This window comes from Nesoenas mayeri, assembly GCF_963082525.1.
Source record: "Nesoenas mayeri genome assembly, chromosome: Z".
Lineage (NCBI taxonomy): Eukaryota > Metazoa > Chordata > Aves > Columbiformes > Columbidae > Nesoenas > Nesoenas mayeri.
Window position 1 is genome coordinate 48,628,536 of NC_137542.1, and position 14,504 is coordinate 48,643,039.

The 14,504-nt window shown below is 37.7% G+C and overlaps 1 protein-coding gene across 1 annotated transcript in view; it reads right to left on the reverse strand.

Annotated features, from left to right (window-relative positions):
* The window catches only part of RNF180 (ring finger protein 180), a gene marked incomplete at its 5' end in the record, with an annotated part of 73,837 nt that overhangs the window by 12,166 nt on the left and 47,167 nt on the right, over positions 1 to 14,504 (reverse strand). The window contains 2 exons of the mRNA XM_080362479.1: positions 6,345 to 6,470; positions 11,218 to 11,443. Coding sequence (XP_080218605.1) covers positions 6,345 to 6,470; positions 11,218 to 11,443 — 352 coding nt within the window. The remainder of the gene's footprint in view (positions 1 to 6,344; positions 6,471 to 11,217; positions 11,444 to 14,504) is intronic.

Below are 14,504 nucleotides of genomic sequence, written 5' to 3' on the forward strand. Positions count from 1 at the left end.
TGAAAATATGATCACCTTTTTGTGCTTATTATTCTCACCTGTCAACTTGAGTGCTATTCTCTTTCCTCTTTTGTCCTTCATCAAACTCAAATTTCAGCTTTTGTTTTCACTTTTAGGGGTCTCTAAAACTCTGCCTTGCCCCAAAAATGTCACCTCACTTTTTATAATTACTCTATGCAAGTACCATATTCCTCCAGAAATCTTAGCAATTTTCTACACAGTAAGTGCTCTAAGACCAAACCGAATTGTGTCCATATCCAAATTTTGGCATGGTGTGGATCTATTTGTGTCACTGGTGCAGATACATGAAACAGAAAGCAAGGTATGTGCTCATCCTACCTTCTTCTCTGTTAACTCATTGATAGTGATGAAGAGATGTGATATCTCTACAATCCATTCTCAGTCAAAAATTCTTTGTTATTCTTATAGTAAATGGAATTTTTATGAGGCATTCAATCAAAGGAGTGAACACCAGGCAAACTTAACTTGTAAGTAAGACATGTTTACACCAGCAGAGTTGAGACTTTTTAGGAGATACTTGAGCACAGACTGCTCTCCCATGCAGTGTATTTCATTGCCAACCAGACTGGGGGAGTGTGTTGGGGAAGCATGTCTGACATAACCTTTGCTAAACTTAATTAGCTCACAGCTAGTTAGGAATATAACCAATTTTACTGGTCATTGCTAAGTGGCCACAATATTTTTGCCATTCTACTTGGCATAGCTGGCAAGCATAATTCCCCATTCCACTAAAATGCATAGAAATATACTCACTAATTCCTGCCAGTGATGGAGACAGAAGGCATCTTTGCTTCCTTTTGTCCACTGAGTCCCATCATAACTTGAACTAGTCTCAGCAGAATCTTACACAAACTCAAAAAACTAAGACCAAGAGATATTTTAGGCTCTCAACAGATTCTGTGAAGAAAGACTACCACTTCGAAAAGCTAGTAATGCAAAGTTTACCTATGGTGGTTTAACTAGGATCATGTATTGTTCTCATTTGTCTTCAGAGAGCAAATAATAAATACGTGACCTTATTTGATAAATACATAAAATCCTTTGATTATGCCTAAGTTAAAATTGTAACTGAAGACATAACTGTCATAAAATTGTAGGATATTTTATAAGAACAGGCATACTAAGAGTAGACTAGAGGTCCTTCTATCCTATCATTCTTTATCTGACAAGGTCAAACAATGAGGAATTGGTGAACGGTAAGGAAAGAACGTAACAACAGGGAAATCATATTGCAATACTTTCCTCTTATCCTCTCTCAGCTCCCAGGGACTTGCAGATCAAAGATCTTCACATGCAAATACAGTTTCTTTGAGCTTAATACACTTTACTCCATTTTTTTTTCCAAGAATCTTCTATTATTTGAACCCATGGTCTGGGGTAATGATAATTCTATTTAATGTCCTCTAGTTCTTTTATTCTGAGACACTGAATAATAGCAGCCCATTCGATTCTGTCATGCCTCTCATGATTTTAATTACCTCTATCATTCTCCCTCTTCAGTCATCTCTTGTTTTGGCTGAAGCATTCTAGTCCATTTACATATTCCTCATCAGGAAGCAATTTAAAACTGACATTCTTATTTATCTTCTCTGTATCCTTCCAGTTTACTACTTCCTTTTGCAATGAAAGGAAAATAATGTAAATGTTGCTGAATATTACTCAGTATCATAAGAGTCTTCTGCCACTGCTTGCACTTGACTTTTATTTTTATTATCCTGAATATTTCAGTACTGTAAGCAAATGTTATCACCTCCATTTTCAGTAATAGACATGCTGGATAGTACAAACTGTACCACATACCCATCTAGGACCAGACAGCTAATGTCCCTCCAGTGACAAAAATGAATCATTTCTTTCTATCCTTTGGTATCTTTTAACCAGCTATTGATGGATGAGAGGCCTTTCTTGTCCTGAACTCAGCTGTGTTTTGAGCATTTTCAGAAAAGAACTTTCTTAAAAGACTTGGAATTTTTAAGCTTCTGAATGACAAGCATGATACGTCTAATTCCCCTACACATTAATTTGGTTCCTTCCAGTACAGCTACGGGACCATGGCTATGTAAGAGGTCTAAAATGTTCTTGGTTTGTCTTGCTGGCCAGTATGAACACTTGGTTCCCTATGCAGAACTGAAGGTGCCAATCTTAGATCCATTCAGGGACATGTCAAGAAATATATGGGGAAAGGCTACAGTAAGCCTTTTTGCCATGGCCATTCTATGACAATCCTTGTGGTTGCATAATTATAGCTATCAATATCCCTGGTACAGCAGTCTTATAAAATCACAGTTAGGTGAAAATAAGCAATCCTGATGACACATGCAGATTAGCTAGAATCTGATTCCCTTCAATGCTCTGATGAACCAGCAGAGATGACTGAGAAGCCATAATTTCTGAGAGGTATACCACTGTCCTACACAGGCTAGCTCTGGATGCAGTTTTCAGTACCAGGAAAAGGCTATGAAATACCTTGTCCAATGGGACTGTGTCTCTGAAGAAGTCTCTAAAGAACAGCCTCTGCAAAACAGCTTAAAAGATAAACACTGCTACCAATACTTACATGATGGTTTGTACTAACGCTGTTGCAAAACAGGGACAGAAAGTGGCAGTGCTAACAGGGCTGAAGCTTTAGACATTTCTGAGGCACTGACGTTTGTATCTTAAATTTCCACCTGCATTTGATTTTGTTTTTCTTTCAGATTCACTTCTGCTTGGTGAGGTGTAGAAGAGAAGGCTTGAAGGCCAGCCCAAGCACAGCTGCTCTGAGGGATCCACATGGGACCTTGGAATCACAAAATCATTCTTGTGTTTCTTACCAGTGACCTGTTTGAACTGAAAGGACTTATGGGCAAGGAAAATGAGTGCTAGTGTTAGAGTCCAAGTGCCGACAAATCAGCAAAATGATACAGTTGCCACCAGTGCAGCTGACCTAAGACACAGTCAACCAGCAGTGCTTGGATTCTGTGTTTTCCGTCTTGGTGTACTGTAGGCATAACAGATGCTCAAAGACAACACCTTCAGTAATGTGTGTGTCTCCCTGAGACAGAAAATTCACTTACTGTGAAGACTTCAGACTGTAAAAGCATCTTGTGAGAAATGCATGTGTGCAAATTAGCTTTTTGTGATTCAACAAGCTATACTGAAGAGTCTGTTGAACCCTGGCTAAAAAAAAGAAAACCTTCTGGAGATGAAGCATTGCATGGTCTCACAACTGCAGTCTTGAGTAGTCTGACAAAGTAATAAACAACTTAAAACAAATAAATGAGGAAGTAAGGAAATTAACTGCAAGAAAAATGTGCAATAAGGAAAGATGGAATAGTATGATTTGGGAAAAACAGCTCAATATAAGGGTTATTCTGAGAGACATCTTATACTCCAGCATTTCTCTTTACAGCTAAAATCAATGCTGCACCTTCTATTTTGAGTAACACCTATCTTGTTTTTCTTCTCAGTAGATCACAACATCAGAAACCTGAAAACCAGTATCACTTTTTTCTTCTTTTTAAACAGAGAAGTATGAACTTAAAATCTAGTTGAGGTAATTCTATAGCTGTAAATTTTCACAGCTGTTAACATGCTTCCTTTATTGACTAACTAAAAGCACTATAACAAGAACCTCAAATCAAGAAAATGTATTTTAAAGTGTTGTATGCCAATTTTAAAGACAGAGAGATACAAAAATGTATCAAAAGGTAAAAGGTTTCATGACATTTCTGTTTTTGTTGTTGTTGTTGTGCTGGTTTTTTTTTGTGTGTGTGCCTGTGTTTTGTTTTAAGACAGGTAGGAAATGGCATACCCTTTTCTCTCTAGACTGATTACATAAAAGAGCATAGCAGATGTGTCTACAGAGGTGGTGGGAATTTCCGCTGATATTAGCAGGCATTTAAAACACTGTTATCTTGCAAGCCCTGAATGATGCAGAAATCAGTAGCTTTTTATTAAGTCACTCAGCAGATGGGATCAGTAAAGAACTAGCACAGATTTCATTGTATGCAGCAGTGTGGGAATGTTATCTAGATTAAGCATCAAAACCCCTCCCACCAAAATACATAAAAAGAATTACTCTTTCTCAATAGGCTTTCCTACTTTCAATGTAATAATAATATTTTAAATAAAAACATTAGCATAAAAACAGTTGGAGGGAACTTCCTGTTAGCCTAGGAATAATTACATCTTGAAATAGTCACCAAGGGCTATAACTCAGAGGTTTCATAATCCCCCTTGTTCATTCTGAACATCTAGCTATGTGCTTCAGGCACATCTACAGTCCTAGTTGCCAGCTGGGATTAAACCATGACAATCAGTTCAGGAAAAAAGTAAGAAAAAAGGAAAGAGAGTTGATTTTATCTAGTAGTCCTGTGATTTTCAGAAAGTCTAAATTAGTTCAAAGTGAGAAATTTTCTATATAAACTAGGCTTCTCAACCGCTGTCTTTACCTCCTGGCATCCCAATCTAATTCTGAGGTCTGATTTTATCAGGTCTAGCATCTCTAATAAGTGGTTTACTGTTCAAAGTTTATCATATTTATGTCCAGAGTATTAAAATAATATTGTGAAAGAGGTTTTGTCACATGGAAAATTAGAATCATATGAAGGTTGAAAAGAGCTGCTAGATTCTCAGTGACCATTGAACCTACTGGATATGAACCAGACATAAGAGCAAATGCATTTCTAACAGGGCCACAGAATTTCTTCTTTGACAATGCAGTGTTTTCTTATACAGAGACAGTTATTCCCACATTCGAAACTGCATGTTTTCATTGCTATCCAAGCACTCAAATAAAATCCCTTTTCAGTCCAGTCATGTACCCACTTGGTTCTTCTTCCCATTCTTTATATTTTGCCTTCTGCAACTCTAGTATCTTATTAGGCTGTCGCCTTACTAATTAAACAAAATTAATCTACTTTGGTGTCAGAAGCCTTTTGCTGCCAGTACACTCAGTCTTCTATGCCTGTAAAGTCCCTGGGAGCCTCCTGAGGTATGGCACATAAGCAAAGTTAAGAAAACCAAATATGGAAGTTTAGACGCTGCCAAGCATGAATTTAGATGTAAGCCCAAAAAAGCAGTCCAGAAAAAAAAAATTACACACTTACGTTCGAACTGACACAAACCCAGCAATAGCTTTTATTCAAATAAAAAGTCAGAAAACAGAAACATGGCAGCAACACTTGCACCAAAAAAGGCTAAGACGAAGTTTCATACAGCTATGTGGTTCAGGTTTCCTATCAACCACATTTAATCACGTCCCCATTGAGTGTGGGACTTTTAGGCTAACCTTTGGAGACGCATAAATCCAGCACTCTGAATCACCTTTGTGGAACAACATGCCCAATTTTCAGGTAGCACAATAATGAAGCTCTATTACCTCTCCAGATCTTCCTTTAATTATTTATGTTTTGTACAAAGCTCAGCATGGTAGCTCCTCACATTTACGAAAGACATAATTCATATGACGCTACGGAACATATATGAACTATGTTGCATACATAATGTATTACAATAAACTACTAAGCTCAGCATCAACATCCACACCGCATTAACTGCTGTTGGAGAAAGGAAATACTCATCTCTTTGTTTTTCCTGGCAACAGCTTCCCCTCTGAGTAATACCAAAGATGATCTACAGTCCTCAGACTTCTTAAGTCTGCTTATTTTTGGTAGCTAGGAGCATTTCCTGTTATTTTCGGTATCAAATAATGACCCTGTGTAACAGTTTTATAAGTGGATGATCAGAATTCACCAAATTTCACCCACAGAAAGGCCTGGGTAGATTCACAAAAGGAACACTGAAAGCATGTCCTCTTTTATTTTTTTCCACATACGTTAAAAAAGCAATCTATACTGTTCTTACAAACAGGAAAAATATATCTGCTATCAAGAGTCAGCACTATAGAAAGTAACTATATAAGCAAATGTAGATGAGACCTGAGATTTCTTTCATAACATACTGATTCTGACTTTTTTAAAGAGGTCTTTATTGACAACATTTGGAACTAGTAACTTTTTTCCCCAAGTAATTTTCTTTATTCCACTATGCACACACAATGTTTTCCAAACAAGAAACTACATACAATTATCCTGATAATGTTCATAGAAGTAAAGATTTAAGAATAAATTTAAAAGTACACACACAAATTGGCTTTTCACAACTTGCATTTTATCTTTAGATTCAAAGCACTGTGTATGACTGACCCAAGAGAATTTAACTCAGCACTACTTTAATAATCATCCATCTCTGATTTCCTAAGGCATGTATTAGCTAGAGACTTGTTTGCAAATATTATACTCAAGATTGAGTGAAGTTTAAGGAAAAATTAAAAAACTTACCTTCAAAAACTCTAAAGGCTGTCCTGCAGCTTGGTAGAGGCCATTTTGCAGAATTTGATTTTTGAAAGTTTTCTTTTAACTTCAAATATTCCGTAGGGAAAAAAGATTTGGTTGAGTTGTTCAATTCTACAATAATTAATGGAAAAGAATGTACACATCAATGCTGCAAACACAACAATAATTTGCATACATTTATACTATCAAATAAAAATGCTGTATCTACTGTGTACTTTTTTTTCTGATTATAAGATCTCTTACACTGTTTTAAAATGACATAACCCCAAGCATTTCCAGATACAGCAAGAAAAAGTCTTAAACATGCTGTTTTGATTCTGTTCCTCTGAAAAAAAAAAGGCATTTAGAAAAGATGACATAAAATTCTAGCAAACTTCAGTACATTCAGGCTATTTAACTTAGAAAACTATGATATCCTCTATGAAGGAAAATTATATCTATCGAACTGATTGCAGCATTAATTCTCAGTTCATACTGTTTTTGTTTAACAGCATCACTCAGTAAAGGAGAGCACTCAGTGCAAGGAGAGGGGAAGAGTGAAAATATTTTTGGAGATTTTTTTAAATGCTGTGGACTAACAGGAATTAAGAACACATTTGCAGAATGGTTAATGATAAATTGCGAGAGCTGTCATAACCTATGAATCTCAAGAAATCATCAGCTTCTAGGTATAAAATTTGGGGAAATATCTACATTGACTGCAACTCAAATCTGTCAAAATTAACCTATCCATAGCAATACAGTAATGGAAAACAAATTAAAAAACCCCATATTTTCCTACCACAGAAAATAAGCGATCTGCTGATAACTAACAAAGTTGCTAAGCTAGTAGTTAACAGGGAAAAACTTCAACCCCCTGCATTTTGGCCCTTCAAACTACCAAGGCTCCAGATAAATAGTAATAATAGCAGCCACTATCATAATTCCTTCTGTACCTTAAGGGAAAGAAAAGGCCCTTCATGGATCTTTGAAAAAGCCTATGTATTATTACTTTATCTGGTTCACTGCAATTGCATATACTTTTTCAACAAAGAATATCGTATGAAAGGATCAAATCATTTTCTGTGGTAAATTTGAGAAAGCTAAGCTTTTTGTGAGCTGGCTCCAGAAAGAAGGAAAAAATCCAAATGCCCTTTGGTTGCAGTAGCTTTTTTTATGTAAGAAGAAGGTAACAGCAGATTTGAAGAAAAAAAAAATATATCTGTTCTTATTCTAAAAATTATCCTGTTATTTTACTGTGTCAGAATGCAGGTGGAATGAGGCTGCACAACATGTGCAGGGTACAGAAATCTCCAAATTTTTCTATCTCATTATATGAGAACAGCGCTACTGCACCCCTAAACCTCTGGTAGTGAAGGGAAAGAGGTCATTTTCTCTCCTGAATGTAAAAGGAATAATTGTGTAGTTTTCACTGGTGGTTTTTAATTTTTGTATGTGTTTTTTATACTACTGAACACATTTGGATTAAATACTATTCGGATTCAGAGAAACATCCTCTGATGAGACTATGCCTGTCTCTCCCAGCATCAAGAACACTTTGGTTTTCTCCTACAATACATAAAAATAAACTTAGTTCTTTCAACTTTACTGCACAAATTTAAACACTGAAACCTCTGGTGAGGCATCTGATTCCTGTTTTTCAGAAAAGACAGTGGTGACAGCTCTTCCTGGCTTCTAGAAGGTTGCTTGGTAAGGCTTTTGATGAGGGACCCTTGCAGGCTGGGCAGGCCACCTGTCTTTCTGCACGTGTGTGACCCATTCCCGGCCACAAGCCAGGGCTTCCCGTGCACAACTAGCACATTGAACCTGCCTTTCTCAAAAGTGGTGGATTTATTGTACACGAGTGCCAGATCTGGTTCTTCCTGGAAACACTTTACATAAATAAGGCTCTATGTGAACTGACGTGTAGAAGCCAATCCCTGGCTCGCTTTCTCGCCCAATAGGAGGGGCATTTAAAAGACAGAGTTACTGGAAGGGAGCTGCTGCAATCAGATCAAAAGCTGTCAGCTCAGGTGTATCTTGGGCACCCTACCGTCTGACCAGGTGTGAATCTATCCTGATGGCAGAAGGGCTTTTAAGAAAGCCTTTGAGAAAGATGAAATGCATGCAGACACTCTAAGAGCAACCTATGCAGACTGGAACTCCCAGACTGGAGCCCACTCTCAAGTGTGGAAAAACCTCCCTTCATCAGGGCAAGAGGCCAGAGGAAGCATCCTCGTGGGCTGCATCTGGCTTTGTAGCTCTGGGTTAAGCCCTCTTTTTCTTCATAATTGGTAGATAATTGACCTGTTAGCCCTCATCTTTTTTTTTGACATGTTACACACAGCTGCAGTTCCGTTTGTAACAACTGTATGAGCTAAAATGTGAACTTCTGAATACATCACTAAATGTTTTCTTTTCGAGATAACTTTGTAAAATAAAATGCAGTTACACAAAAGAGAAGCTGAAGAAAGTATCCAGAATAAATTTGTGAAAGAAATAAGACCTTCCAGTTGTAGCCTTAGAGAAATAGGTAAAGAATGCTAGTGATTATGCTTTGCTGGCTGTACAAACCTATAGCAGCAGTGACTTTAGCATAACTTTAAAAAGGCTTAGTAAAGTAAAAAAAAAATTACTACCCTTTACATTTGTCTGGCACCATCCATCTTCCTAAATGTGTTGGTTTTACTAATTTCTCTACAGATATGATATCATCATCAATACTTCTCAGTTGATTTAAAAGCTGCTCAATTTATTATGCACTAGGAAATGACAAAATATTTTTCTTAATATATGTATAATAAAACAAAGTAAATTCAGTGTATCTAGTTTCAAATATATTGCTAAGTCAAGCATATATTGTTATATATTGAATAGCAATATAGAAATGCCTGTTTTAAGGCCATTTGGATTTCTCTCATCTGAAGCTGTTAATTCTAAACACATCTCATATACTGTTATGGCGCTCTATTTACAGTAGACTATATATTTATGACACTCTGTTCACACAAATCCTTTTCTTCAAAAAAAGAAATGCCTTTTCACAGAATGGGTTGGTTGAAAAGGATGTTCTGATATCAATTAGTCCAGCTCACCCCACTCAAGGTAGGTCAGCTGCAGCAGGTCGCCCAGGAGTGTGTCTGGTTGGGTTCGGAGTTATCTCCACAGATGGAGACTCCACACTCTCTCTATGCAACCTGTCTGACCACCCTCACAGGAAATAAGTGTTTTCTTGTATGCAGATGGAATTTCATTTGTTTCAATTTGTGCCTATTGCCTCTTGTCCTGCCAGTGGGAACCACTGAGAAGAGCCTGGCTCCCTTTTCTTCATTCCCTCTCATCAGGTATTTTTACATATTGTATATTAAGTACTCACAGACTACAAATAATCCTTGTTATATTTTACTTTAATGACAGTACTTTAAGTGTGTTGAAAAGTTTTGCAAATACATTTTAGTAAGTGTCTATGTTTTTTCTTTGTGCTCTCCCAGCAGTATTTTACTGCAGCAAATCTGTTAAATAGCTTTTTAAAAACATAAATAGCCCTATAACAACTAAAAGCAATTCTCTATTGGGAAAACACACTTAATCTGTACATCAAATCCAAAGGTGCCTCAAACATTAAGCAAATGAAATGAGAATAGCTTGAAACCTCCATACATCAGCCAGGCAAGGCGCTGAGAGTGCTCAGGCTGCAGCTTTCCATCAATTTTCCCTGCTGTAGTGCTGACACAGTCAGTCCCTATCCTTGGCCACCAGCAGCTCCCTAGTGAACCATCCTGGGGCAATTAGTTTGTCTGAAAAATTCTTCCTTCTCCTCCAAATGGGTTCTTATTTAGCCCAGTCAGTTCCTCAAACTGGTCTGCCATCAGATTATACAAAGTTGTGCCTGTAAAGAGGAAGAGACTGTGCACAATCAGAAATAGAAGCTGGGCAGCTCTGCTGATCAATATGAAATCATTCTTTAATCAGCTTCCTCAACCTGTCATCATCACAGCACTCTCGCAGTTTAAAGAGGATCGCTGCAAGACTTCTGTGGCATGCAAAAATAAACAAACACTCCTGCATGGATGAGTCATTTCCATTACTTTGTGACTTGTCTATGCACAGTTTTGAGTGCTGCAAAAGGCCTAGCTTTAGATATCACTGTGCAATTTTAACCACGGTGCTCGAATTTGCCTTGCTCAAGGCATAGAAGTCCGAGTCATACTGCTCCATGTATCCCATCTATAGCAGTACTTACCCTCTTCTATCCCCGTATCCGTTCTGACACCAAACACCACTCACTCACCATGTTTTCTTACTGCTAAAAGTCAGGACACTAGAGGTGAGGGTGTAAGAGTTCAGAAAGGGAGAATTTAAAAACAAGATTAGTTAGGAGGATTCTATGGTTCTGCCAGCCTTTATTTTCACTTGTAGATAAACTAAAGATGTAAAATCAAGAAAAAATAATATTTTTGTGTGCGTGAAATTAAGTCAGTAATGATTTTTTTTTTCTGGTATGATATTTTGAGAAAATGCTTATTATGTTTGGAATTTATGATTATTTAGCAAGAGGAAACCACAGAAATGCAAAATATCAGAACTTCACTTCAAAAAGAAAAAAGTTTTAAAATCTGTATCCAGAGTAGTTTTTGCCACTGAGAAAGCCTGTGTGGAATAGTCTAGGCAGAGTAAAATACAAAGAAAACCTCACAGTGGGTTATCTATGTATTCTGGATGTGCCCAATTTCAGATTATTTTTTCTTTCTCCTTTTTATGACTATACTTGGTTAGCAGGCTTTTACTATAGTTTAAACTGCATATTTATTCAGTCCAGAAATACAGGAAGGAAAGCTAGAAATATTTTTCTGTATTGTAAAAACTTCCATTTTTATACCTGTTTGGAAAAAGACTCTGGCGATCGTAGTGCGGCACAGTGGACATGGAGTGCTGGCTGGATTGTCTTTGGCAAGCATCCTTAAGCAAGGTTCACAGAAGATGTGGTGGCATGGGTAGCACATGTAAGGATTGAAATATACATCCAGGCACACTGCACAGAGATAGCTTTCTTTATCTCCTCTTAGTTCATGCTCATCGTCTGTATTCAGGTTATCATTTGCAGTCTGCAAGAAGAAAAAGAAAACATCTCTTCACAGCTCAGCTCGTAACTATTTTGGTATAAACCAACTGACAGGAAGGTGACTTTAAATAACTCTTGAGAAGTTGGTACACACTGGTGATATTCTTAATTTTTAATACAGGTTACTTTTTATGAGTTGATGAAATATATGACAGGAATGTCACAACAAACACTCTGTGGGAAAAGAGAACAAAAATCATATGAGACAGTACAAGAAGGAAATAACAAAACCAAAAAGGCTGAGTAAAACTGTACTGTGATCAGATTTCTTCTTTTAAAACAAATTTTAACAATTTATTTACAACTTTATTTCCAAAATACTTGGTTACTGTGCCAAGAAAGGCAAATCAAACCAAAAATCTCTAAAAATAACCTGTGGATTGTTCTGCCTTTGAAAGGTAATTTGTGAGTAAGAATTACAACTCATAGTTTGAAAGAAACCACAACTTTATTAGTACAATGCCGAATCTAAATCTTAGAGCAGAAAGTCTAGGAACACCTAAAACCTTAGCAACTTACTGTTTTTATCAGCACATATACTTTGATTTTCCTTGCATTTATGTATCTGTAGGGGGACATAGTTGGGCTTCCCAAATTGTGTACAAGCCATGTAAGTGTAAGAACTTGTGCATATTGCCAGGTTCCTGCTTTGCTCTTGTAAGATGATTAAACCTTTCTATGTAATCTGAAGATTTTACACGAATGGCATCCAGGGCTTTTGACTTTAAGAAAACCTTTTTTTTTTTTAATCCCTATGGGAGCCAAACAGGAGATACTGACCTTGTTCCAGCTTCTCTATCCATATTCTCTGCTTCATAGCTAACAGAATCCAACACAGCCCAATATCCCAAAGACCCACCACAAAAGAACCAAGACAGAGGAGGGTGTCAGATACTGCGGAGTGTCAGAACTTTTCTCTCATGCCCCTTGTTCTAAACTCACGATCCTTGCCAAATGATCTCAGTCTAAGTGCCCTAATTATAAGCTGCCTTGTAGTATCAGTGACTTCTTACAAGCTCCAGTATCGATACTTATATTCCCTAATGTTCCCTTCTCAACCACTGCTCTGTACCTGCTTCGTTGCCAGTCCTGCAATGCTAGTCCTGCCAAGCCCTTCCAGACATCTGTTATTGGCATCAAGCACTCCTGTTGATGCTTTTCTACCCAAAAAATGCTCTGTACTAGAGCAGCTGATTTGCATCTAATTTGCATACCCACTACCTGTATATCATACAGACCACTTTTGACACTCACAGGTCGTGGCACACAACCACTACCTGATGCTGGCATATCAGATATTAATGAAAATTGTTATTTTGTGCCTAATGTAGAAAAGGGACTCTCTAGATCTGTTTCAGAGATGATTATATGTATGGCTTGCTGGTTTGGATTTCTGTTGTCTCTCATTATAGTCAGACCTCTTCTTCCTGGAATACTGAACACAGTAAATAACGAATAAGCCCTAACAGTATGGGTATTGTGGAATGAATTTAAAGATCCAGAGCAGAATTTATAGTTCTGCATAAGCACTCATACTGCCAGTCCAGCTCAGCATTTGCATCATGCTTTCCAGAATATCAGGTGCCAAGAGGGCTTATAAATTCTGACTTACTGTGACACAAATGCATGGAGACAGTTTGGGTTTAGCATTGTGTCCAAATGTAAGCTTTTGTGCAATGCTAAGCATCAATAACTGTGGGGCTTTTGCAGCACTTACCTCAGCACTTACTACTGCAGCTTGATTTTCTCCACGCCAGACTTGAGATGGGCCCAGAAAACCTCAGTGTGTACTGAAATTTACTGCAGAGGCAATTAGGGTGTACTGACAAGCAGCCAGTGTAGGTCTGGCTGGGACTAGCTCCATGATTTGCAACATCATGATGAGCAGCAATAGCTGCCTGGTTCTATGCTGTAGGAGATAGCATTCGAGCAGCACCCTATTGCAACCAACCAGTGATGCTCTCTCTACACTTAGAGCACAGATAATCTCTACCAGAACAGAATGGCAAGAGGCAATGGAGACTTGATTACAGGTAGGTAATTCTAGAATTAAGGAAGCCTTAAAATACTGCTTCTTTTACAAAAAAAGTGGAAAATAAGTTGGCACAGAAAGTGCGGAAAATAGTTTGAGCTTAATACATGACAGAGATGACTTCAGCAGAACTTAGGAAACACTAACACATTGTGATAATAACACCCCCTCCAACTCAGCCATGTAAGGACAAAATCAAAATTAAAAGCTAGCACAAAACCAAAAGGCGAGGGAAGGGAAGCAAGCTTTTGCTGATTGGTTTTGATGGGCACTGATCAGAAAGGAAATACACAAGGTGTATAGGGGAGCTGCCTGTCTCATTGGCTGCAAGTTAAACAACCTGCATGAGCCAATTAAGTAAATGAGGGAGCTACAGGCAAAATTGCTGAGAACTCAAGGGTAATGATTGACTCAGGCACATTTGTAATCACGGTAAGATGCACAGTCAGTAAAGTCTCAGAGCCAATTGCAATTAGAAAGAAGATCAAAATTATTCTAATGTGCAAATTAGACTCTAGTTAAGAGTAATTTGCTCCATGGATCAGAGGAAGAGCTGTCTTTTCTACAGCTTTGCACCCCTTCTCAAAAGACCTATCTAGGCACACAGCATCATTTAGTAGTCCAAATCTAATGTCAGAGCAATTTCTTTATGCAAGGAGCTAATGTGCAATAATTCAAACAGGCAGTATTTTTCATTTGCAATTAAGCAGTGCCCGTATGTTCCAACCAGCTTCGGCGTTTGAGAGCTTCAAAAACATACACCGGAATATTGTTCTTGCAGAATTATAGTACAGACAAAATTGAGAAAGGCCATGTAGACATCTAGGACACTGATGGGAGTAAAAGACTGCCAAGTACTAGCAGAAAACCTTGAAAGCAAAACCATAACTCCTAAGAAATGAAAGAAAGGTAAGAGCCTTCAAAAGTTTCCATCTTTCCAGGTCACTTGGGAACTGCTAATACTGACTGTATTACCTGATGGTAACCCCTGATATTTCATTGGTTGGACAGC